The sequence below is a fragment of the Epargyreus clarus genome, unplaced genomic scaffold (genome assembly GCF_041222505.1).
Source record: "Epargyreus clarus isolate Ecla_fem2 unplaced genomic scaffold, WU_Ecla_fem_2.2 ptg000014l, whole genome shotgun sequence".
Classification (NCBI taxonomy): domain Eukaryota; kingdom Metazoa; phylum Arthropoda; class Insecta; order Lepidoptera; family Hesperiidae; genus Epargyreus; species Epargyreus clarus.
In genome coordinates this window covers 6,278,473-6,306,114 of record NW_027332222.1, presented here as the reverse complement: position 1 = coordinate 6,306,114, position 27,642 = coordinate 6,278,473, and the positions used below count along the sequence as shown (strand labels likewise).

At 38.7% G+C, this 27,642-nt stretch overlaps 1 protein-coding gene across 1 annotated transcript in view; it reads left to right on the top strand.

Annotated features, from left to right (window-relative positions):
- The window catches only part of RasGAP1 (Ras GTPase activating protein 1), a 42,057-nt gene extending 15,624 nt beyond the window's left edge, over nucleotides 1–26,433 (top strand). Inside the window, exons 2-16 of the mRNA XM_073079650.1 lie at nucleotides 3,355–3,475; nucleotides 13,565–14,369; nucleotides 14,466–14,581; nucleotides 14,987–15,179; nucleotides 16,451–16,599; nucleotides 18,134–18,350; nucleotides 18,968–19,171; nucleotides 19,698–19,841; nucleotides 20,039–20,133; nucleotides 20,405–20,515; nucleotides 21,143–21,279; nucleotides 21,796–21,931; nucleotides 22,437–22,591; nucleotides 23,493–23,625; nucleotides 23,703–26,433. Of these exons, the coding sequence (XP_072935751.1) occupies nucleotides 3,355–3,475; nucleotides 13,565–14,369; nucleotides 14,466–14,581; nucleotides 14,987–15,179; nucleotides 16,451–16,599; nucleotides 18,134–18,350; nucleotides 18,968–19,171; nucleotides 19,698–19,841; nucleotides 20,039–20,133; nucleotides 20,405–20,515; nucleotides 21,143–21,279; nucleotides 21,796–21,931; nucleotides 22,437–22,591; nucleotides 23,493–23,625; nucleotides 23,703–25,185 (4,199 nt within the window). The 3' untranslated portion in view covers nucleotides 25,186–26,433. The remainder of the gene's footprint in view (nucleotides 1–3,354; nucleotides 3,476–13,564; nucleotides 14,370–14,465; nucleotides 14,582–14,986; nucleotides 15,180–16,450; nucleotides 16,600–18,133; nucleotides 18,351–18,967; nucleotides 19,172–19,697; nucleotides 19,842–20,038; nucleotides 20,134–20,404; nucleotides 20,516–21,142; nucleotides 21,280–21,795; nucleotides 21,932–22,436; nucleotides 22,592–23,492; nucleotides 23,626–23,702) is intronic.
- The last annotated feature ends 1,209 nt before the right edge of the window (nucleotides 26,434–27,642 follow it).

Here is a 27,642-nt window from a genome sequence, read left to right as displayed (position 1 = left end):
TCACTGAAAAATGTTACTAATAAGAGTATTTTTTGCAGATTAGACAATAATTAGAATATTATTATGTTTTTTCAAAACTTTTACTTGTTATAATTTTTACTCTGATATTTCGTATTAAATCAATTATCGCTTTTTCAGCAATTATCGCTGGAAAATTCAAACAGTTTATATTCAATCACATAACTATGGAGATCTTTACAAAAGATTTCAGTTTTAATGTTTTTTTATATGGTATCGCTTTAACTGAACAAAAATAACTGAATTGGTGGTGTCACTGTTTTGGATTTCTTAGGGTTCCGTAACCAAACCCTCCGGTCATTCCGGCGTCAAATCCCTTTGAGAGATTCTGTAATACTGATACGATGTAACTATGGCTTAAGTTTCTAATATAATTACACCAAAGAAAGCAGTAGAGGTATTGTTTGGAGCCATAGAGATTTCTCCACCTTCAGTGTTTTTAATGGATTGCTGATACGATCTAACTAGCCCTTTTATGAAAGGATTACATTATGAATTGTTTTTTTTTTTAATAGAAAAACGTGGGAACGTTTCGTTTTGAACGGTTTTGCAACAATCATTTACGCAGTGTTCCTATTACCTATGGCAGCATGCAAGTACCGTAACAATGGCTAAGAATATTTTTATGGTGCAAGTTTCGTCTATCAATCATGTCAAACCAATGTCGTTCGAACCTGCAGAACAATGGAAAAGTATACCGTCTTCGTATTTAGCAAAAAGATTGGCATCTTCAGAAAAAGTTCGACTCAACAGTACTTACTAGTGATTTGATATCGTTTGAAAGACATCTTTGGAGAAGTGCAACTTTCGAAGCGCAAAAACGTAAAGGTCGCTTATTGTGGACGTATGGCTGTCAGAGATGTCGTTTATGGTAAGACGGCGATGCATGGCCGCCGCGCCTCGCGTCTCCGTATAAAGCGGTATCCGCCGAGGTCGCCGCTGGTTGCGCAACCCATGGACCTTCTTAATGTCACCGTTGATACATAATTGTATTTCTTGTTTTCCTCAGTAATTGGCCAACGTACCACGAGACTTCAATTAACTTTATCATTCATTGCTACTAACCGTGAGGCAATACCGACATGGCAATGTGGATTATTAACGTACGTGAAAGCCCAGCTCATTGAGAATCGTACTCAGGGTCGCGATCGTGCTTTGTGAATGATACTTGCAATGTTGCATGCAAAGTAAAGATATGTATGTCGGCCGTTGCAATAAAAACAATTTATGCTATATTTAGAGCTAGCTGACATACAAAAATCAATTTAACTAAGCTTACGCATGACATTCGCTTGCGGCATGCTACCTTACTGTGTACGATTTATCTTAATACAGAATATATACTTTAAATATTTTTTATAGAATCCAGAAAAAAAAGGAATTCGGATAATATATTGTTGTCATCTTCGTCATAAACTATGTTTTATAATTACCTATTTTGTTGTTGTTGAGAAATGGTTCGGCCCTTATGATCTTATACTTTATTTAGTTGCCCATTGACAGATTTCCTTATAATGTGTCCATCACCTGAGTGTAGTGATTGTTAATTCCTATACATAACTTTGAAACTTCGAATAATGCATTTCAAATTTAGTTAACATCAAAAATTCAGATCTTTCTATGAAACACGCTTGCCAGAAACGAATAAGGAAGAAATCAAAGTTATAGTCCCAAGTGGTATAAACTTAACTCTACCCACAGTTACGATTATGAAACTCCCCGTGCCGTCTAACGACTGGCGGCATTGAGCAACTCGTTAAACACGGAGACGACGCCGCGGAAGAGGGCTAGTTGAGAAAATTAATACAATTACGGGCACTAAGTCGTGCCATTGAAGTTCCTATTAATGGAACCATTGTGTACTTACGCAAACGACTCGATGACGACATGCACCGAAAAGGCGAAGCAATCCAATGGCGCCTGTAATTGGAGACACCTCGTTAGGTGCTGGCCACTGTTTGCCGTTGGAGGTTAGGGCGATTACATACCTACCTGTAGTAATAGACTTGAACGTTGATAAGGCTTTTGAAACAATTTAACGAACAATTGACTAAAACCACTAACAAATTGGAAATAATTATTTATTTTATGAAGCATTAATACAATTACAAAAGGTTCACAATCATCTTCACTGGGTAATCTTTATAGTATTTTTTTCTTAAGTCAGTATCGTCAATTGGGTAAACAACCTGTAATATAGGTAAATTCGTGCGTAATTGGGTAAATAACCTGTACAGGAAACTGAACTCTCTCTAAAGTGCATTTGAATCTACTATAAATTATGTATCTACCTATAGCCATATTATGTTCGGAGCAGTCTAATCCTGAATCTCTACCTGTTAAATATTCTCTCCCTTATATTTAATAAATCAAATACATTTCCCATCACTTGTCGTTTACCAGTTTTAATTATATTTTAACCTATACTAAAATTTTCGTAAATATAGCTAAACATATTTCTTAAAATTGTTTACGAAACGCATGATGTTGCGTAGAGACTAGCGCATAAACTATGAACATGAGAGAACATGAACAATTATAAGGCTCGTTAACGTTAACATTGCACCGTGGTAATTGCGTTAAGAAATTAAGATCACAGATGATATTGCGTGTGTCGGCACCCTTACCGCAACTTGGCTTGCTAATGTTGATATCTTGCTATTATGATAATTAGGCAACAGTGGTGTAAAATTGAGCCAAATGAGCCACAATGAATGAACGTCCAACATTGGTGTCAATGACATAGAATAGTCTATTGCTGACATTTTTGTAATGTACCTATCTAAGGCTACGTCTGAACGGTGAAGCAAGTGACGTATTTCAAAATATTCACGTGAAATAAAATATACAAAGGTATTGTGGAAACGACTCAATTGATTATAACGAGCCATCAAATGTAAATGACTTTACAGAAATAACAGGTGACAAGCATAGCCTTTTTACGCCGACGATATTAAGGTTTTGTAGAAAACTGTCGTTACACAGGTACATGTCTATTTGGTTTCATTATGTCTTGTATGTTGCGATTTGTCAAGGGTGTCGTCAAGGATGGGAAAGTGTAAAAAAGGGGATTCTCGTCCACTTGGACATACAAAAAACTTCTCAAAAGAGCAGCAGCTGCCCCCTGTGTCATCGGCTTGCGGTGTCCTTGCAATTTGAAAATATGTCTACTAACTACACACATATTTGATTAACTTGGTAAATTAGTGAATCAAGTCATACCTTAGATTAAGTTAATTAATATACAGAAATTTACTAAGGAATATTAACGAAGGAATAATAATTCATAGAACTTAACATATTTGAAGTTAAGAGGGTGTAATTGGTTTGTTCCAGGTGAAGCAAAGAACTTACCAGCTCGCAACAATGGCGCCGCCTGTTACCGTGACATCTACTGCGTGCTGTCGCTCGATCAGGAGGAGATATTTCGCACGTCCACGATGGAGAAAACGCTCAAGTATGTACTAATTACTGATCCCCTCACTTATACCTGAATGTCCTCTATGAAGTACAAAAAGCAAAGATAAAGATTAGCAACATCACGACTCTATCAAAATGAGTGTTGATTCACTCGTAGCAAAAAATCTATCACTGACGACAGAGTTCGCTTTGTATCAGATTGTTCCTAAAAATTAATATCTAGTAAATTAAAATTGAATCAGACACAAGAATATGTCTGAACAATCCGCAGCATGGCAGAGGTATAGTCAATAAGGTGCAGCGGGAGATTCTATAGATGTTTACATAAAAAAAAACGTCAGTTGATTACAGTACTCTATAGATTATATCCAAGAAACTTTCTAGGGGTCGATTTCAAATTTCGAATTAAAATGACACTTTTTTGTTTGATTTCTTAAATACCCGTTTTTTGGGTTATTAATGGTATGACGTCACTATATGGGGTTATATTAACATACGTTAAATAAAATATTAATGATTTTTTAATGAAAACTATTGAAAAATTAAAATCAGAGTAACATGAATGAGTGATGTTGTTACACTAATGAAATTATCGAAAACACTAATGAGATTAGATGACTACTAATGACAATTAAAAAAAAACATCTGTAACCACTCATTTTAATAATTTTACGATCTATATCAGAAAATTAAAATAAAACTAACCCAAGTGGATTAAATCAGTTTAATGTCTCTTAACAATCATAAAAATATTATTTGGATGCATATAATTTTTCAGTCTTCTTAGAGGAACTTTAGGATTAAAATTTAATATATTCGTATAAGCACAAGCTTCAAACAAATATATAACATCTAATCAAAGTCTAAACAAACATAAATCAAAGTTATCCATATATATAATTAGAAACAGTAGTTTTCTTTATACTTAAAAGTACTCAACTATTGATTCAATTTTTAGGTCTTCCATATTACAATCAATAATTTTGCCGATTGTGGTCTTGTTTTTCTTTGGTTTTAATCATTATTTATATAAAATTTTCTTCTTGATTTCTGCTTCTGCTTTCTTTAATTATATCTTCACCAGAAATGTTCTGTCTTAATTGTTCAATCAATCTTTGGATGCCTGTTGTTGATTCAAAAACGTAAGAAATTCTTGTTGATGTTGTTGCCCAAATCCAGGTGCCATTGCTTCTGTTTTAGTTACATGAATGACTGATTTTCCCAAGTACCTTTAACTTTAGCAAGTGGTGTAACATTCTGCTCTTTGCGAATTCGAGAAGTTGGAGCTTTATTGGGCTTATTGGTGTATTTAATGGTGATATCGCTCAATATTTTAATCTTCTTATTATGAGGTATGATTTTAACATTACCGACTTCTGAATCTATTGCACTTTTGTAAATTTTATGCAATTGCATATGCTTGTCGTGCTTACAAATGGTGTCAACACACTCGTAGCAACTCAATTTTCTAAACTCAAGGAACTCCGATTTGGAGTTCCAAAGCACCTGGTGGACTAACATAGTTCCTTTAAAAGGAGCTATGTTTTTGGGGAGATGAATTTCTTTTTCTCTAATCTCATGTTCTTCTACAACCTGTCGTTTTTGTCGTTCTGTATCAGGTGCATCCAATGGGTCGCCAGTTTTATCATCAGCTGTAGAATCTATTTCAATTTTTTGTGTGACAATCACTTCTTGTATCTTTTTCTCATTTAATTTCTTCTCGTGATAACGTTTGGAATTTTCCCTCCACTTTTTCCGTTGTAATCTTTGCTCTCTTGGAGACATTTGGTTAATGCTTTTCACCTTCTTACTCTCTTTTCGTTGTAGATAAGCTTCTCTTTTTTTAGCTCTTTCAGCGGCATATTTTTCTGGGTCGTTTTTAATTTGTTTGTATTTTTCTCTCCTTGCTATTCTTCTTTTTTCTAACTCATCTTCAGTCATCCTTTTCTTATTCGGCATAATGTCCTAAAAAAATAATTTCATAAATAACACCCATTAAGCCCTAGCTAAATTACACTAAGCAACACTCAAACTCAAAATATAAACACCGATAATAATTTATAGCAAATTTCGTAGATAATCATGTTACACATAAAAAAGAAGAACTGTTAAAAAAAAAACTCTGCCTTTGACGTAATCAGGCGGAAAGCCTTAATTTTTGTTAACAATTCAATATTATAATATTTCATTAGTGTTACATTCAATATCATTAGAGTTACTTGAAAAATTGACACAAATGACAGTATCACTAATGATATTTGGAACAAACATATAATTTTTAAGCTTGTGGAACTTTCTAGATGGCAATCGAATACATTTAAAATATCCATGTTCTTGTTAGCTATAAGAAACACTGTGTTATAAAAATTCAATTACAATACCTTTTGCAATTATGGTTAGGAGATGAATGAGTCGAATTTCGTCTACGGCACCGAAATCGGTAGAAATATGAATATCTCGCAAAAAATACGAAACGCACCACCGGTCTGAATAAACTCTGCGAGGCCACTGAAGATGTGTCGGCGGGTGGGGTGAGGTGGGGGCCCGGGAGCTCCGTGGATATAATAATATGACGGTATTAACTTACGCTACACTAATGATAGATAAACCATGATCAATGTTTAAAACACTAGGATAAGAGTATTATATTATTCTCAAATGAAAAATTTATACTATTTTTGAATGCTTGCTTATCAACGTGATATGAAATATTAAATAAATAGAATATTTACGAGTAACTTCGTTTTTATTCGACTTTATTTCAACGTAAACGGAAAATGAGTAATATCTTCTTAAGGGACTGAATGTTATAGTTTTAGTTTTCTCGCAAATAGCATACTTTTGGGTATTGTTTTGTTTTGGAACGTAAAAAGGTAGATAAAGACTATAATATTAAAAGAAAACAATAACAATCTCAAAAAAATATTCAAAGTTATTAGAGATGACAACATTTTTAGCTCTGTTTGAAATCGACCCCTAGGTACTATTTAAATAAATTAGCTCTTCAAGTTGTTCATATAAAATTTATATGGGTATACCTATTCGTAAAGAGAACTTCCCGTCTAAAGCATAATAAATCTACGCAAAGCGTTAACCAATTAAAAGCCAATAGGTGCGTCCATTCAACATAAACGCCTCCGACATCCGTGGACGGGCACGTGTTCCGAACAAGTAACTTGTCACCCTTCGCATAGGAATAACTCATATTTGTCCGGTGCGCATAACGGTTGCTTTGTTCGGTTTCCGGACCGGCTTCCGGTAGATATCGGGTGGGAAACGATTACTGTCGCATTAAATTCAGGGAGCAAACAAATTTACTGGGTCAAGGCCCATCCCGTTGTGAATGGTCGTAACTTTATACAGCAGAGGCGTCGAATTGAGAATAATTAGTGATATAGTACTACTATAGTACGGGCGTTTCACACTCTCGCTTACAGCATGCTGATGGAATGTGGTACAATGGATAAATATACATGCTCCCGTTCGTCCCAAATACAACTTGGAAGTCCACGTTCGAGTTTTAAGTTTTTAGGTCGTGTTCAACGTACACAACTACTTGGTTAATTTGATTTATAGTAGACGGAAATATTAACTCATGTTTTGATGAGCTTACCTCTCTTTATAATGTTTGAACACCAAATACTTAAATTAGCATCTAACAATAATGGTTTATCTAAACAAAATCCTGCTTTCAGTCTCATTGTAGTCTTGTTCTAAAAGAAGTTAACAAAATGGGACTTTTCAATTAGTGCTTCATCTTTAAGCAATGTATCTGCAATCATCATAAGTCAGAAATCTATATTCTATGCTGTTATGGTATTCGTAAAATAAAATCATTTTGAGTAATATAATGACAAATGTTCGTGTGCTGCAACGACCACTTAACATCAGTTGAACGGCATATGTGTTTCATATTTGTGTTGTAAAAAGTTCGGAAGATAATCGCATCAATTTACCTCAAATGATTTTTACCAACAAAAAATTCAAGACAGAAGTTTGGAATTAACAGAAACCATCGAGTTCCGTTCACACCTCAGCCGTGCAACCCCAGATTCTCACACTCCAGTAAGATCCCGGTGAAACAATGGCTATTTCGGTGTGGGAAGCCGCTCGTAAAGCAAGGGGCGGTTTGCAGTAGGGATGTAGGGATACAATGTTTCGGATCTATATATGGGTACCGATTTATTAAAAAAATACTTATATCGGTTTCGAATACAATTATTGAACTGGAATTAGTTCGGATTATGATAGTTTCTATTACGGATATTTGACTATTAAGGAATCGTAAAAGTACCGATTAGATTTTATTTGTTTAAAGGAACTGAACAGCCTTGGCTCGGTACGGCGAATATCACAATAGTTTTCATTTAGCCTTAGCCCTTATCAGATATTATTGAAACTTAGGTATTTCGAATTCGGTTACTTCGGGTATCCGATAGTTTCGGTTACGGTTACGGATCTCCGTAACATCCCTGGCCAGCGGCTACAGGGCGGCGCTGCGGCGTGCCGTGTCCCGGACGCGCTTCCGGCGAGCGTGCGCCGACGCGGAACGTCCCTTCCGCTCCACCCCTCGGCTCGGTTTTCGGAATGAATGAGACACCATCTCGCCAGCTCGCCACGCACCGCCAACGCGCTGCACGCCCGCGCTGCACTCTTTTGTGCAGCTTTGTTCATTCGTAATTTTTATTGTGCCATACTTACGTGGGGTGGCTATAACGTATACTTACTGATCGCATACAAAAAGAGCACCGATAAATCATGTACTTTTTAGGGTACCGCACGCAAAGGGTTAAAACGGAACCCTATTACTAAGACTTCGCTGTCTGTCCGTTTGTGACAGGGCTCTATCTCCTGAACCGTAATAGATAGACACTTGATTTTTTACAGAGTAGGTTTGTATGAGGGTGGCCGCTATAACAACAAATAAACAAAGATCGCCATAAAAATAAACCGCTATTTTTCGATGTTTTTCGCTTTATCTATTAAACCGTAATAGGTAGACAGTTCAAGTTTTCCGTCATTAGCATATACATTGGTACTTACTATTGACTTCAATGGCTGCTCGGCTAGCATATACATTGGTACTTACTATTGACTTCAATGGCTGCTGGAACCCTCGGTGTGCGGATTCGACTTGCACTTGCCCAATTATTATTATTGTGTACTTGTGACTTACGTGGGGAGGTCATAAGGTATACTTACTGATTGTATACAAGTGTACCGATAACTCATGTACGTTTTATGAATGCAAGTTTGGTTTCGTGGGGTGGCATAAATCTACCCTAATAAAATGGTATACGACGCATGACTGGTGCTTGATGTAATATTAGTGTTGTTCCTTAAGGGGTTGTATATTAATATAAGAAGTACATTTATGTTATAGAGATATGTTAGATGTACCTTTTCTTTTTTTGTTTACGAGGGGAAATCTTCAAAGGTACCCAGTGTCGTGGGAGCAACGTAGGGTTATGTGGGATTCTTACCGCACTAAAACCCCCCCCCGGTGGCCGTCCTCGGCGCTGCGTAGAGGGCTCCGGGATCTCCAAAGGAACGCAACCGGAGCCCTCTTAGCGCGTTGCCCCGTCGAACTCCGCCCAGGTGAGCTTGGGGCTCGCCACACACGTCTGGTGCGTACGACGGTATCCGACCACACATACCGCCGTCCTTCCCGGGGCCGCTGGCTGGGCGGTTCGAGCTCCCACTCTTGCCACCCGCAAACCCGGAAGCCCCTTTTAGTCGCCTCTTACGACAGGCAGGGGATACCGTAGCCCTATTCTGGTCCCGAAACTACAGGGACAATGTTAGATGTACCTATGCAGTACGTATTCTATCCATATCAAGCACACGTTTAAAGTTAAAAAATAAGTAATTCAAACATATACCTATGTTTGATTCCTTCGTAATAAAGACCTATAGCTATCAAATAATAAGTACAATATATAGAAAATTAATTAACTGAAACTAAAATAAAATAATTATGACAATTTAGAAATAAAATGAAATATTTTCCGTTATATTTAGTAAATACCAACGCTAAACAATAGAACTAACTTTCTTATTGTTATTTCATCACAATATCTGAGAAGAAAAACTAAGAGTTTCACTTATTGCATTACTCGTCCGTTGATTGCGCGGGTTTCTCGGCCGGTGGACGTCCAAAGAGACAATCATGGTTAAGGTGCCCATACGACCCGTTTCGAACGGGACTGCCCCGGATTTGGCTATGTGCTGGTGGCCCGAAGAAAGACGGAGGGGACGCGATAATGTCCCGTTATGACTATTAAAGTTCTTTAAAAACCATGGTAACAATTTGACATACATTTACAATCGTTACGTGCGATATCGAAACAAATTTGCTTATGTATTAAATATAAAAAAAATGTCGTATATATTTTCACCTGCTAAGTTGTTACATATTATTAAACCCTTTTTACTACACCTTGCCTGCATACTAAAGGTGTCCCGTTTTCAATAAATGAATGGTCAGTTTAATAATGGTCGTGATTCGTGATTCACTGATCTAAACGGACGAAGAAACAAATTGTCCCCTGTAATTGCTTCACTAAAATAACCACGAGTTAAATTGGAGTTACGTGATCTGTTTCTAACCATGACAACCTAATACAACCGCCCGTTTGTAATAAAATTAATTTCTCTAATATTTTGCCAACTAAAGATAGATATTTGACAAATTCTGCCTACGAAAAATGGTCAAATTTGGTTGAAAATTGGGTATAATGATTATTTATCATTATTAATATCAGGACTAAAAGATCTTCCAATAGGTACACTAACGAGGTATAAACAGCTGAATTGAAAATGTAGTTTTAAATTTATTTTTAACATTAAATTTAAATTTTTATTATCTTTTAATTATAACACTTAAAAAAACGCCAAATTACCATATTTATCTTTTTGTAAAGTTGCCTGCTTGTTAAAAAAATTTTTTAATCTTTTGCTTGATGAGCTTCTAATTGAACGTTGTAATTAAGATAGATTTTCTTTAAATAAAGGCTTTATCTTAAAAATTATAAATGCTATATTTAATATATGGACTTTTTTCAAAAATTAAAGACAGATCGCAATGTGAACATTAATCACCCATTGATTACATCCTGTCTGAATAGGTACTAAGACTCGATCTGTTTCATCTTATCGATACCACCTACGTAGGTATGTTCGGAAGTAGGTAGGTAGGGCTACTTACTCATAATTACTGTATCTTGGGGCCATTGTTTATCGCTGGAAGGGACATTTTGTTTGTTAAATGATTGAACGGAAGCGAGATAATGATTTAGTGACCCCAGAGGTGAGCAGGACGCGGTGGCGGATATCGAAGGAAATGTCACGTCACTCGCCCAGCCACTCACTTAATGGGTTCTTTGTCTCGCGATACCTTATCTCATTCTATGTTTGTGACCGAACGCCTCACCGCTACACTACATAACATATTAATGCCCATTGTGGCTTACTCTATTCACATCACACTTGTTCATTTACCTATCGTGTGGTGTAACTCCGTTTATTTTTAATGTGGCGTGACGTCGCGTCGGTGGAACAATGAATCATTTTTATCAGTGCTACTACGACCGGTCAATTGTTGATAAATAAAATGTAAAAGTGCGGCGGCCAGCGGGCTCTTGCGGCTCCGCGTCACGAGTTTACACGAGTTCATTACGGTAGCGGTCTCGAGACGCGCCCGTCGTGAAGTAATCCATTTAAATCCCGTAGTGATGCATCGAACGGAAGCTTTTAAGTGATAAATTGGCGCCGGAACCTGGTGCCGCGTAAAACGATGATCGCCGTCGAAACGGGCCGCGGGCCGAGCGCTAAGTGCATTGCTCCGTTTCACTCACCTACCGTTCCGTGCTCTCAGAATTCTCCGATTATTATTACGGCCACGTGAAGATGAAGAGTGTAGGTGCGGCCTGCCCCAATTATTGAGTTAGCTATTTAAAAACGGCCGCGAGTCATACTCCTTGATATGATAGTAGGTACAGCATTGTTACAATATTGTCGGTTAGCAACCTCAAAAAGAGCTATACTAAACTTGGTAAATTAACATAACTCTTAATTCTTGACTCATCGTGTACCTAATTATGCATTCTTTACTCAATATTAATTAGGTACAAAACTACATAACTACAGCAAGTAGGCGTTTACCGGATTGCGACACGTTGCGGGTTAATAAACCAAGTTATAATCTATTGGATTGGTTGGTGGATAGTGGACTATTTTAATATTCTTGCACATAATGCACGGGTGTCGCCGGTCGCCCCCGCGCGACCCGTAGCGGTTCCGCCTCCGGTTTATAAATACCGGCTCCGGATATGCCCGTAAGCCTGCCTCGCTGCGAAACTTACCACTTCAACGATCTTAATAATCTCGAATTAGTAACTAGTGTTATGGCGGGGCAAGACTTGGCGTTGCGATGTCGCTATGTTTGACTAAATGTTTAGTGTACCTAATTACCCATTCACAGTAAAACACAATACACACACGAACGGACGCGGCAAATATATGTATTTTATGTATTAACAAATATTTTACTTTTGTAAGTACGTTGTCTTCTTGGCCTTTTACATCGTTATTCCAAGAGAAATCCTTTGATGTAGGTATGACTTTAAATAGACAAGTTGCCTGACAGCGCATATTTTGTATAATGCCTTATTTGCCAATATAGGTCACTTAGTCTTACAGGTGCAATATACAATCGTCATGATTTTGATCAATTCTTACCAGGTTTTATTTAGAAAAAATCTAAACTAATCTTATATCCAGTAACTACTATAATAATTGCAACTGTCTAAAAAGAAATCTACGCGAACAAAGTCGCGGGCGAAAGTTAATTGTGTATAAAACAAGTTTCACCTTAATGACATTTATCTTTTCTCAATGTTTAATAGAGGACGTGTAATGTATGATGGATGCACCATACGTCTTGTGACTTGGGCTGATACGAAACTTGCCGCTAACGAATTAATGCAAACATAACATCATCCGCATCACACTAATAATACCACTTCCACGAACTGAGGAAAGGCGTGTCATGTTCGGTGTGGATAAGGCTACCAAACGTCCGCGTTTTCCAGGACTCTCGGGTTTTGGGATTCAGGTTTACGGATCATCAATATTTGTGAGAGCAATTATCCGGAAGATGAGTCGGTACATATTTTACAAATAGTTTATGTCGTGTTTTATATTCTCGTAAAAGTAATCATAGATTTAGGGTTCAAATATTGAAGTTTTCTTACCTTTCGATTGATCGTTTAAATTTTCAGAAATAATTATGAGGATTATAATGTGCTAAAAATACTTAATTGCCCACAATTCAGGTATAATCTTGATTTAACATTCCTTTAGAGTTGTGGATACCTGTCCCTAAATATGACCAAAACTAGTCATCATACTCAATTGATTACGATGTGGGTTAAATGATGAACTGTGTACATCATAATCGTTCGTACTCCACAAATTCCCGTGGCCTATGTGCCCATAACAATACGTACGAGTGTTAAAACTTTCACCTCCGTAGTGAACCGGCCCACGCACATCCGTGGCACGATTATTATCATGTTCACATCGAAGGGACCTACACTTTGTACGTACCTACGAGTAACTCCTACTCCGCAAATTTGTATCCATGTACCTACTCGGAACCTACTCGTCTCGTACTAAGAATTTCAAGGTATCAAAGAGATAATTATGCAATTTATTGCTAAAAGTAATCGTTGCTTAACGAACACTCGACACTTTAATTGTTTTTCGTTTAAATACTCTTGCATTTGCATTTTAAAATAGTTAAATGAACAAGAACTTCTTATTTCCCATTACTCATTAATGGACTACATCTAACAAGGTGCCTGATAATAGGGTCTTAAATAGCTTTTCTTTGAGGTACTCCAATTGAGAAACAGATTACTAAGAAGAATTGTTGAATCTTACTTATATACATAAAACTTTTCTTGTTTAGGTGTGATAAAACATCGATACGAGTTTATTGCACATAATTAACTTATTACCAGTTAAACCTGCTCAGTAACATTTAATGTAAATGTTTTATCGCTGTTTGAAAATAAAAATTGAAAGTAAACAAATTAATTAAATGTATTTTTCCTTGTTACAGCCCATTTTTTGGCGAGGAATTCCAGTTCGAAGTACCACGTAGATTTCGATACTTGTCAATATACGTGTTTGACCGCGATAAGCACCTCAAGCAGGACAAAGTTCTCGGAAAAGTCGCTATCAAACGAGAGGATCTGCAGCGATATAACAATAAGGACCATTGGTTTGCATTGCGACCGGTCGACGCTGACTCAGAAGTGCAGGGCAAGGCGTACATCGAGCTCGCACTCGAAGACTCGAGGAAGCGGCTACGAATGGACCCAAAACCGCCAGACCCGGACCCGTCCAGCGACCACTGCGCGACGAAGACGAAAGCCAACAACCTCGTGAGACTGTCGGAGTACTACAAGGAGATGCGGTTCGGCTCGTGCCCGAGTTCGACAAGCAAGAAGCTCCTCGGTACTGTGGCGACGGAGCCCACCATGGGCCTGTCGCGTTCGGAGAGTCTAAAGGATCGTGCGCAGTGGTCGACACGAACGAAACCCCCAATGCACACGACGATGTCCGAATCGGACACGTCGTGCACACCCACCGCCGTCGACTATTGGTCGGACCCCGAGAGACATTGTGCAGCACGCGTAGGGCCGGACACCCTGCGGCTAAGGGTGCTTGAATGTTCGGAGCTAACAACAAAGAACGGCCAGTGCGACCCGTTCGCTCTCGTCACGTTGTTGTACTCGAACGGACGGAGAGTAGAAAGACGCACGAAGCCAAAAAAGAAAACAGTCAATCCTCAGTTTGATGAAATTTTCTGTTTTGATCTCGTCATGGAGGCTGATCCGAAAGATAAGGAAGGTTCTCAATCGGTAAGTCTTAGCAAAGAAATATTACCTAGATTGATATAAAGCTGACATGTTTAAATGCTCAATGGTGTTTAATTTTGTTGTATACTAATGTTACAGGCAGGTGTGGCTTGCGAGGCCAGAGTGTCAGTTTGGCACGACGCAGCCACGCCTGTGTTCCTAGGTGAAGTAAGGATACAATTAAGGCAATCTGCGCCAGCGCCTTTATTAGCTTGGTAAGTTTATTATCTATTTCACTAATATCAAGGCTTATTCCAAAGTTTTCAAGGGTTTATCGTCCATGCATGCTTTCAAATTTTAAAAGTGATTGTTTTACTTATCCGTTTTATTTAGTAAATACTCGTATAATTTGCACTTTTTGAATGCAGACCCCAAATATGTCTAAATAATCTCAAGTCACATTTTTTCTTTGTCTCTTAACCCTTTGCCACCCACTGCGTAGGTTTGTTCTAATGCGTTCCACTCTTTGCCCTTTTAGACTTAAGTTGTCCAAACTTTACCTGCTAATTTTGTTATATCGGTATTTACATTTTTTGTCCAGTTTTGGCATTCACTCCAGAACTCTTGTTGTCGGTCTCTCGTCTTGGCACATATTTTCACGTCACACAAACAAATTGCAGGTTCTTCCTGACGTCACGCGCGGGTGGCGCCCTCTCGCGGGGCGCGACGCCGCCGGGCACGCGGCTGTCGGCGGCGGGCAGCGCCACGCTCGGCTCGTTGCGGCTGCTGCTCCAGTACACCGTGGACCACGTGTTCCCGCTAGAGCACTACAGGCAGCTCGAGGAGCTGTTCCTGAGGAGTGTCAACCAAAAGGTCGGCTTTTCTTACGGTTGTTGCTTATTCAGTATTTAGATAATCGCGACAAACGCATAATCCTTCGATTAGAGCTAAAAATCTACACCTTGAGAAGAACAGACGAGTATTGTGACAAATCTCGAATTTACCGAGTAGGTAATTTACATATTCGTGTTCTCCCCTATTCGTGTTTGCTTGGCGAGCAATATGTTCATTTGACTAAGTAAAATAGGTGTAAATTATAGTACGTATTTATGTATTACTTTTTGTTTGTTCAGTTTAGTTGGCGTTACTTTCTATGATACATGTAATTAGAATGAAACTCATAAAGATAATACACTAATTGCCCCAGCTCGTACATAGTACCTAAATAGAAACTTGATATTTTATGAGACAAACAAAAACTAATCTAAATTATATCTTTTGGCTATGGTTAATGAATTTTCTTTCTGAATTTCGCTTTAAATTATTTTGAATTACATTGAAGTCTTTCTGCTAATAGGAATACTCGAAAATATTTGGTTGATTGTGTACATACCCCATGTAAGTGTTAACCATTGTTTTCATTTTATTCCGGATTATATTAGGATTATGTTATATACAGTTTTATCAACTTTAATTGCTGATATCTTACATTATGACTTACCTTAATCCAAATTAATGTGACTCGTATATCTCTAAATATATCGTATGTATTTGAAACTTTGAAGCAGTATAGTTGGATCTGGGGTACAGCCGCCACTAGTGTGAAACAGTTCCTTAGTTTCGGTGGTAGATTATGGATGCCAGCTGACTTACATATGAGACTATCTCAGTTTTCAGTTGAAAAGCATTTTAACACGGCTTCAGGTAAAAGAACCCGATGCTCTATATGAAGTTGGTTACACATATCTATCGATGACGATGATCACTTACCATCAGATGGACTGCATACCTACTCATTTGCGATTTCAGTTTTATAAAAAAATAACAACTTTCTACTAAGTTAGTATATTTACTTATTGAATAGTTGAAAATATCCTTTACTGAACGTATAATAGTCATATATTCTAGACATATTGTAAAATTTGAATTAAAATTTACAAAAACTTATAGTAGATTTAATTATTTAACAAAGAAAGAAAGCAACATTTATTGACAAATGAAATATTATAACAGAAAAAGACAAAACAAAAGAAAAAAACGACAAAATAGGACAATAATGTAATTTAGTAGGTAGTTCAAGATATTCTCACTTATAGTAAGTAGGTGTTGTGGATAGTTTCTGACATTTTGATTAAAATTCGCAGCCAATAATAGCGTCAGCGGTGTACATCCTCGGCGAGATAGTGTCGAGCAAGACGGACGCCGCGCAGCCCCTGGTGCGGCTGTTCACGCACCACGATCTCATCGTGCCCATCGTCAAGGAGCTCGCCGACGCTGAGATATCGGTGCTCACGTGAGTGGCTGGCTTTATTTTTATGAACTAGATGGTAAACGCCTGCTAATAAAAATATGTGACCGGTGGAGTTGCTGACAGTGTAGAGATGATGTAGGAGGCTCCATTTATGTACAGACATTGAGGTGTCGTGTCAGAAAAGACATTATACTATTTCTAAGCAGCACAACTCGAACACATACATTTTATATGGAATAGTATTAGTTTGTCAAACATGTTGTGAGCTGAAATATAAATGCAGCATAAAACTTTACTTCTCCTAAATTTAGTCGTAAACTTAACACCTAGTAGTAAATGCTACCAGCGTCGATTAATTCTCAATCAATAAAATAAGTAAAAAATATGTGTTTGTCGTATCACAAACTATTCTCGACTACAGCAGACATAACTAAAGAACAAGAAAATAAATAGAAACAGGCAAAAATAGACATAACAGAGCTTGACAAACAAATAATTAACAGTCAGATTATTTACTAAAAGACCACAACAGATTTCTGTGAATTGAAAAGTAACATATTTGGTTTCGTTATTAATAGCTTTATGAATTGTCATTCTCGCGCGTATTGGATTTTCCTTTACGATACGCTTTATTTAATACAATTTGACTATATAATATAATACCTAATATTACTTGCAAAATCATTAAACACGGAAATATCAGAACAATAGGTAATTGAGACCGATATACAGAATTCAATTGACGAAACGATTACACGATTGTTATTATTTCATAGATAGCGATATTGGAGCGTGTGTTTGCAAGTTTATATCTCATTAAAAACATTTATCGCGGTTTGCACGGAGCTAGCTATCTACGGCGCTCTTATCAGATACCTTCGGCTCACAGGAAGTGCCCCTGATACTACTGATTAATATTATAAACAAACGGATCTGATAAACGTCGGGGTCAGAGGTGTGCTGAAGTAAACTTTTTTTTTTGGAAAATGTATAATAATTGATTACGTTTCAAAGAAATCAAAGTAACGTAATCAAAGAGTAAGATATTTTGTAAATAAAAAGTATAGTCACGAATGATGGGTGAAGTAAAAAAATCTACCAAAGATTTATATCAAGGCCGCCATACTTCTAAGAACAATAATAAAAAAGAAACAGGCAAATTATATTTAAACCACTTACCACCATTCGGTTTTATAGTAATCGATTGTATTTTACCTAATTGCATACGTGTCGCTGTCAAACTTTGAATGATATATTAAATTGGGGAAATATGAATTAGGTAGACAATTGTTCGTCTGTGTACCGGCAATGTTCGTGCTACTCACTCATTTAGCATTGTAACTTACTTCCAACTTTAAGGGGATAAGCAATACTGTGATGATTTTTTTTATAATATAGATCTGATGGTAAGTCACTAAGTCACTCCCCACCCATTGACACCTGTAATCAACCCCACCTGGATTGGAATATCACCTGGAGCCAGAGAATCGTTGTAACGTCAGCGATCTAACACTTTGTGTAAGTATACCTCCGAGGCTCCTCTTAAAATCATTAATTAATTAATTTACAATTCTAGTGACGCAACAACAATCTTCCGCGGTAACACCTTGGTCTCCAAGATGATGGACGAAACCATGCGGCTCACCGGCGCGGCGTACCTGCGCTCGGTACTGAGGCCGACACTAGCCGCGGTGCTCGCGGAGCGCCGGCCCTGCGAGATCGACCCCGCTAGGGTCAAGCCCTCTGCCGCTATTGCCACGAATCTCGCAAATCTCAAGGATTATGTTGAAAGGGTGAGTTGGACTTTTAATTCTTTTTAAATTACATCAAGGTTTAAATAAAAATAATTAAGTTATTGTTTTGATATACATATAGATTTTGTAACACTAAACAGTGTTTTAAATATAGTAAAAATATAAAATAGTTAGTTAAATTTAGGTTTAAAGAAATTTATTCTCATAAAGACAGTTGTCACTTACATGAGAACATAGTAAGGTAATACAATCATTTCGTAAATTATCTTATAAATATTATTAAAGAGATACTTCTTTCTACCTTACCTTTGTGTTTGTATGTTAATATCTTTTACATGATTAAAAAATATTTAAAAACAGTGTAGTACCTAATAATAAATATAAGTAAGTGTTGTGGGCATGTACATCTGAGATCAACTTCATATAAGATTTTGAATTCTACTTGAGGTTGGCCACATATGTGTTGCTACCCCTAAGAACTAAGTTAGAATGTCTCGGATTAGTATGTCTCCCTTACCATACCCTAAGAAGCGGAAGCAGTGTTTAGGACTACTTTTATTATACAGAAGTAGGTGTGGCAGTAGTGCCTCCATAGTCGAACCAGTATTATTTCTGTTTATTATGTGCGACTAATATTTATATGTTCGTGATGTCAGGTGTTCGCCGCGATAACGTCGTCGTACGCGATGTGCCCGGCGGCGATGTGCCGGCTGTTCGACGCGCTGCGGCAGTGCGCGGCGCGCCACTTCCCCGTCAACGCGGAGGTGCGGTACTCGGTCGTCTCCGGGTTCATATTCCTCAGGTTCTTCGCGCCCGCTATACTCGGCCCGAGGCTCTTCGATCTAACCACCGAGCAGATTGTGAGTGTTGATTCGTTCTTTCAATTTCATATTTTTTTATGTAAATGGAAGGAGGTTGTTGTAATACATTTGTTTGTCTGTTATAGTAGTATTATACATATGCTTTTAATAGAAGTAACAAGGGGTTTTGAACTCCAACCAATGTTATGTGTCCTTTCTGAACAATAGATCCACTCTTTAAAAAAATATATTATATATGAACCATGAATATAGTTTTTGGAGAATTTATACCTGTTTATTTTTTAAAGGCAAGAAATACATATACTGGTACCGATTTTTATATCATAATGACAAATAGAATTGAAAAAATATGTGGAATGTTAACGGTTTTAAATAAATACACTGACTCCTGATAAAATAGGCTAATCAAAAGTAATTTGCTATCCTATCTATTCCAAAATGCTCATATTAATAATCCTCATTAAACCAGATCAATGCTGCTGTAATAATGTAGAAAAACTTATCTAAATATTTATATAGTTATCAGAAACAATCTACAACAAGTAAATATAAAGCAATCTTCCAGGACGCGCAAACAAACCGGACGCTGACGTTGATCTCTAAAACGATTCAATCGCTGGGCAACCTGGTGAGCAGCCGCTCGGCGCAGCAGGTCTGCAAGGAGGAGTACATGGCTGAACTGTACCGCAGCTTCTGCACACCACGACATGTATGCTGTATTCTTTATATTTTGATTTATTAGCTGTTAAGACAAGAGGTTAGCTTATAACGGGTAGTATCCGCCTTGTATCGGTTATGTAGTTAAGGCGTAAAAGTGAAGCAAACAAACAAACAAACGAACATACATAATTATAATATATAACACATTTCTGCCATCAAATCACAATATCTCGATATTCCTTTCAGGTGCAAGCAATAAGGCAATTCCTAGAAATTATCTCCACTAGTTCAGACACGCAAAACAACAACATTCAAGAAACGCCAGTATTGCTCAAAGAGGGGTGAGTTATTTGTTACATTTCGTGCATTATTACTAAAATCTTTATTGAATACAATATGTATAATGAGAGAATGTTCAATTGATGTCTATTTTTTGTTATTGCCTTCTTGGATCAGATATGGGTATGTATTAGTATACTATTTTATAAAGAAAACACATATTTTTCATAGAACGTTAAAGTAAGTAAGTTAAATTAAATTTCAAGATATTTGATTGGTAATCTAGTCTGGTGGTGTTAGTAATTTTAATTTATATGACTTGTTGTGGTACAGGACGATGATCAAGCGTACGGAAGGTATGCGAGGGAGTGGCGGTTCACCGCGGCGAAGATGGACGCGAGGTGCGCATACGCATTCCAAACGACGACATTTTAGATTGACCAGGTATATTATAAACGCTAATATATGTATATTAAGTTTATTTCCTAAGTTACATTATGTAAAAATATAATTTAAGTAGTTATAATGGTTTTTACATTTTTTAGATTTGGTCTTTACCACTCTCCATTAAGTTAGTTATTTCCATGTTATTTAAATAGATTTCAGCATATCACAATTTATTTTTGTCATGATTGACTACGATTCTTAGTAAAATTTTAAGAATTATACATTTCTTTTCATATAATTAATGACGTGGAAAGATAGATTCGTGAAGAATTTATGTTTTGGTTGTACAGTTTGGTTATATATTTATTTATCACTTTTACTTCGAATCACACTTTTATATAGCGACAATGTATTCTACCTGTTATAATTTATAAATCTGTTATAATTTCATAGCTTATCCGATTTATATATATTTATTTGTAGTAAATGAAAACCAAACAGATTGAATAAGGACAACAACCGATAACATTTTTAATAGGTTACCGAAATTTTAAATTTGGAGTTTTCCCAAAAATTGAAATATGAAGACATGTTACCAATTAAGGAAACAATTACACAACGTTTTCATGTTATGATTTTTAAATGAAACCTGTATTAATGGTTGTCGTGTTGTGTTGTGTACAGCGGCGAGTTGTCGTGGTCGCGGTGCGGCGCGAAGACGCCGGCGCACCGGCTGTCGCTGGCGGGCGTGCTCGCCGTCGCGCCCGTCGACTGCCCGCCCGCCGGCGCGCCGCTCGGCGCCAATAACATCTTTCAAATTGGTAACTAGCATTTATTGTTTACTATACTTAATACGTAAGGTGTGGTAAGAGAGATATACTTATCCGAAGAGTACCAACTTGCTTCTCAGGAATTAATACTGCCTCTGAGGCTAACATCGAGTAGAAATCTAACATTATACTGGGTTGATTACAAATGTTAATGGGTACCAGGAGCCACTAAGAGTCTTCTAGTCCGCTCTGAATATAAAAAACTAGTAGCGTCGCAACATCATATGGTAGCCCCGGCACCCATGCTACAGAGTATATGCTTGTGGTTGTGCACCTTCAGAGCGGACTAGAAGTTTGGCACCGACTATACCACACGGTGGACCAGTATGTACTATTTCACAGTGCTTTGTGCGATATACTTTATTAATCCTAAATGATAACAATGAAGTAGCGATTAACTTCAAATAGCATCCCCCTGTACTAGTCTGGAGGATAGGCTTCATCTGTTGTACTGTGCGTCTGTACTTCCAACCGAATATAAAAACAAATGTCGATCGTTGTGTACAGTGCACCGCGAGCGCGTGCTGTTCCTGCAGGCGAGCAACTGCGTGGAGCGCGCCGAGTGGGTGCGGCTGCTGGGCGCGCTGTGCCGGCACTCGCCCGCCGCGCACCGCGGATACTACTGCGACGCGAAGTGGACGTGGTGAGTTGGAGACGTCTTAGCCGTTGTTTGACTGTGATGTGATTGTATAATTAGTTTTCTTGGAGTAAGTGTTAGGTTTTAATAAAATAGTTTATGGTGAAGTAGGTATACTTGTACAGGGTACGCTATAAGTACAAAAAAATGAAGGTAAAAATACTTATAAAAACACCAAAGTTGTATGAGAGTTTTATTAAATTTTCCAAACCGTTACAAATCAATTGGTAGAAAATTTTAATATGAAAATAAATATGTATACAATTTTAGGAAAACTTAATTTTTTTCTTTAATGTTAGGGTTTCAATTTATTATGGTAACGCTTATTGCAGAATTAATAAAGTAAAACTTTTCGTTAACTCGACACGTATCTATAGCTAAGCTACCTTGCACATATCTTGTGGAAATTCACCCTATATCTAGTTAGATTTAAACATCTCTCTCGTGTTGCATCGTATATATCGGGTGGTGTAGCTCCCTTGTTCTAACTGACGTCGCTTGGTGTTTGTAGTTGTGGTCGCGCGGAGGCGGAGGCGGCGGGGTGCGGCGGCGCGGGCTGGGCGGGCGCGGCGCTGCGGCTGGACCCCGCGCGCGACCTGCAGCGGCTGCACGCGCTGCTCGTGGCGCACGCGCAACGCATCGACGAGCGGCTGCACCGGCCGCACGGTGAGCGAGACACGCCCACGAGGCTTTGTTATGGCGACATGTTGACGTTACTCTGTGCCGACTGCACGGTTACTTTTGTATAGTCCGAGTCAAACTGCTAGTCCGCTCTGAATATAGAAATGAATCGCGTCGCCATAGTAAATTATATATAGACTATACCTGCTCGCAACAACTTTAAAGCGGACTAGCAGTTTGGCGCGGACTATAACACATTCGTTAGTTTTGTATAGTCCGAGTCAAACTGCTAATCCGCTCTGAATATAGAAATGAATCGCGTCGCAACAGCAAATTGTATATATTAGCAGGACCCCTCCAGGCACCCGTTCGCTGCCGCTCACGCCCACGGATACATAGCTGCGTTAGTGGGCCCTTACTGTTGCTACAGAGTATATGCTTGTGTTGTGTTCAACAGCATTGGCTCTCTGACTGACACCTGGGCGCATTAACTTCAGAGCGAACTTGAAGTTTGGCGCGGATTATAACTAGGTTCACATTCGTTACCTTTGCGACACTTTGTGTACATAGGCGTTAACGTACACAGTTCCCTAGATATTGTGATATGTTTTCATATCTCTAGATGTTCTGAACCCGCAATATAGGTAGTCTATAAAAACACTTTCATCAAAAAAATTCAAATTTATCCATGAAAACATTAAAATATGATATGATCCTTTGTGATTTTACTTAGAATGCACCACCGCCTTACCAATTCCAACTTAACAACAAAAGTGTTAAGCGCAACGCTGTATAACACACGTCGGAAAACGTGTATGATATGATAAAATCGTATCGTATCATATTATATCGTACGATACAATCGTATGGCATTATACAACTAAAAAAGATTTTTTCTTTAAAACTTACATATAATATAATATTCTTCTTTATATTACTGTTACAGATGACATGACTCCTGAAGAACGTGACGCTGAAGCGGCCACACTGCGTGAAATGCAGAAAGTAATGTTCGATCTCGAACATCGGCATCAAATACATCGGCGGTCCCTGGCTAGAGAGACTAAATATGGCAGCAAGTATGTAGCTAAATCTTTTACAATATTTGATGAACGTGTTTCTTAAATAGTATCTTATAATCTCTTTTTCTTAACAGACAAGCTCCAATCGGCGATGACAATTACTTACACTTGGCCGGAGCCGCCGGGAACGTAGACTCGAGCTCGTTCCTGTGGCGGCCGTACCGCGCCGAAGCGTCACCCACCGTGGACCTCGACGGCAAAACTCTGCCGCTGCAGTCCTCACTGGACATCTGCTCGAGCACCGAGTCGCTGAAGCTGGCGCGGCACGGCGACGAGCGCTCGTCCGGCAAGTCCAACAAGTCCACGGGCAGCGGCTACCTCACCATGTCCTGCATCAAGCACGAGCCCTCCGAGGACAGCGACGCGTCCAGCGACAAGCCGGCGCGGCCGCCCAAGCCCGCGCGGCTCTCGCCGTCGCGCTCCACGCTCACGTCGCCCGTCACGCCGCTCTGTGAGTACGTGGACTTCGACCTCAAGCCCCCCCTGCGCAGACCCAAGCCGGACCTCGCGCTGCCCAGGCGACCGGATCCGGATCTCTCCAACCGCTGCAAGGAGTACGAGCTGATGGCGAATTTTATGAGTCACGCTCGAACTTCCGACGACGACATCCCCCCTGCGGTGCCCCCGCGCGGTCAGACCGCGTCTAGGGTACGGATTTATTCGAAACCGCTGGATTTAAATATTAGGAAATCGGACGATCACTCATCGTTTCGTCAGGATACTACGAGCGGCTCCAATAATAGCCTGACGGAGTGTTCGCCCGCAGACGATACTGAGAGTCCTCTAGAGAGTAGCGAAGCTCGGCCGTCTAGTAAAATTGATACGCTATCGAATGACGACAGCTTACTGGATGAACTCCAGCGAGATACCTATTGCGTGCTAAAGGTGTGCGAGGACGAAAGTCCGGAATGTGAGGCCGCTATGAAACTCGAGGAACCTGCCGAAAAGAAAGAGAAGGAAGAATACGGCATATTTTCTAGAATAAGCATACAGAGGAAATCGAATCCAATAAAGACTCAGTCCAACTCCATAAAACCCCTTAAAACTTCCAGCTCAACGTCGAACGTTCACGACGCGGGCTCGAATACATCTAGGCCGTTCACGGAGAGGTTAACGCCTTTCTTTTTAAAAAAGAAGCCTAAACCGCCGGATGACGCGCAATCTTCGGCGGCTAAGGGCACACGCAAGGAAGATAATCTCATCGGGCGGCTGACTCCACGTTTCGGCCAGTCCCGGCTGTACAGTCGCGGGCAATCACTCGAGCTGGCGCAGCCGGAGAATCGCACGAAACGCATCGAGCGCTCGGCGACGACGGTCAACATACCGACGCGGCCGATCAACTCGTCGATCGTGGCCAACCTGAACTTCCTGAGCCTGCACCGGTACGGCGCGCAGGACGACGTGCAGTGCCACGCGTTCGTGCGCAACCCGGAGGAGGACGGGGAGCGGCGGGAGGAGGGCGCGGCGGCGGGCGCGGCGGCCGACAAGGAGAGCCCGTGGCGGCCGCCGCACGGGCCCGGCCTGCTCGCCGCCGCCACCAACGATATTAGACTGTAGTGCTAGTGTCCGTGACTGTCTCGGCGACGAGGCGAGTGTGCGATGGACGCGCGCGACGTGATGCGCTAGGGTTGTATTTATTTCTATATTTTTCGAACTCCTTTTCGTCGACCTGATGTATGTGCCTCCTCTAGTTGTAGTTGTATTTTCTGAAAGAATACTGGTACTGTTAATTATATGATAGCGTTAATACTCAAAAGGTGCCAAGCGTTGTGTGACCTCGCCCGAGCGGCGGATCGACTCTCATTCCTGTAGCACAATAAAATCGTGGAGCTAAATGTTATACTAAAGATAGTTATATTTTTTGTGATCGGTGTCATTGTCCAATATTGAATCTATGAGAATGGAGTAGATACATCGTATATTTGTATATTAAACTATGTATAACTAGTGAAGAACAATGCCATACATTACTACAAAGCCTTATTCTAAAACCTGTTGATCGCTGTTATATCGGCATTGTGATTAGTGTCTTCTGTATAAAGTCCTATTCAAGCTTTATTCTTGATATTAGACAGATTTTATATATCCACAGGAACTCGGTAGATAAAAATATTTTATGTAGTAGAATGTGAATATGTAAAATAATCTTTGAATTTATTAACTAAAAAGTATTCGTCAAATATTCCTCCGAATAGCACAATGAATAAGTGATTGATGGGTTTTTTGAACTCTTATCACCTTTTAACTTCAGATCGTTAATAAATTATAATTCACCACTAATCTATTTGATGCACAAACCAAATGTACTTAAAATTTGATATTATTAATGTGTAATGTTTATCATTTGCATGTTTAAAAAAACTGTTTTTGTAATGCAAGTAATTTAAATGTGACGAGAAATGACGGCCTTAGCGATGTTATTACGCCTAAAGTCATGGCCTTTGGGAACACCATTACTTAACTGTGATTCTTTACAAACTCAGCTTATATTATGTAATGTAGTGGTTATGTCGGAGTAATTCGATTCGAAATAAGTAGTGAAACAAACCTGACGGAGATGCACAGGACATGTGTAATTATTTGAATGTAAAAATATCTTATTGTAAAGTTGTAGCAACATCAATTATTAGCGTAAATATTTTAAAAACTCAAATTTGTGTCCTATCAATACGGAAGAATAATATGATTAACTTTAAGAGAAATAAAGTAATGTACAAATTAATATTTCTTTAAAATATATTAATATGTTATTTATTTCACCTATTTTCATTTTGTTAATAAAATTACACATAACTATAAATTTTACATGCTGATTTTTTTTCTACCTTTTTTATTTACTGTCCATAAGTTTTCAGTAGTATATAATAGTCCTCGCCAAACTGATAGTCCGCTCTGAAGTTGTTGCGAGAATGTGTAGTCATAGAATTGGCTATGGCGACGCGATTCACTTCTATTATCAGAGACTATAAAACACATTAAGGGCGTACGCTAAAACCGATGCGCATGCATGTTCGCATGTTTGTATTAAAAATAGTATAAGCAGCGCCACAAGCGAGTGCATGTGCAACGGATTTTTACGCGCGCACGCATATTGTTCCTTAAAATGAGTTTAGTTTTGTGTCGTTACCAGATATTGCACGCTCACTCCATACATAAAAGCGTGTTCCAGGGACTCATTCATTGTCGCCACCTGCATTCCCGTAGAGGCTGCCTAAACGGTCAATTATATTAGTCGTTTCGGGTTAATATTGAAAATTGCGAAAAGATTAAATGAAAGTTTGAGCGAGTTTAATTTTTATTGAACCATATTTTTAATGCATCGTGCAGGGTCAGTCTTGCGCAATATTTTTACTCAAATGAAATCAAATCATTTTTTATTAATAATAGGTTCTTTACATCTACCGCCGCTTTACAAGGTGTTTGGTTATGGAGAGAACTATAATTCTCAATATATACTATTCTCCAACTGAATACGAAAACTTTGTGAATCAGAATCGATCTTTCGATCGGTCAACGTTGGAGCCAAAGAGTATAGTAGATAATCTATATAGGAAATTTCTTAGCTGAGGTCAACCACAGATGCGCCACATCACTGAGGACTAAGCTAGAACGCCTCAGAAAAGTATGTCTCCCTTACATCCAAGTATGTATCCCTTAAAAACGGAACATAGCAGCGCCTAACACTGTTGTTATTATATAGGCAGAAATAGGTAGGGCGGTGGTGTCGCCGGAGTCGAACCACAAAGGTTTGTACCACATTCGATTCTTATTAATACTACTCCAGGCACAGGATGATCATGACAAATGGGAAGGACCATTACTATACTTATTGGTCCTTCCTCAAGTCTGTTTTTATCGATGACTATTTCATCGTCTATATCAAAGAATATAGTAACATCTACACAAACATTTGTTCATATTTTATGAAGTTAACAGTTTTCTGTTTTTTAAAGACGATCTACTGTTTTCAACTTTTTAGTACAGAAAAGCTGGCAACACTGCTCAAAGGTTAAA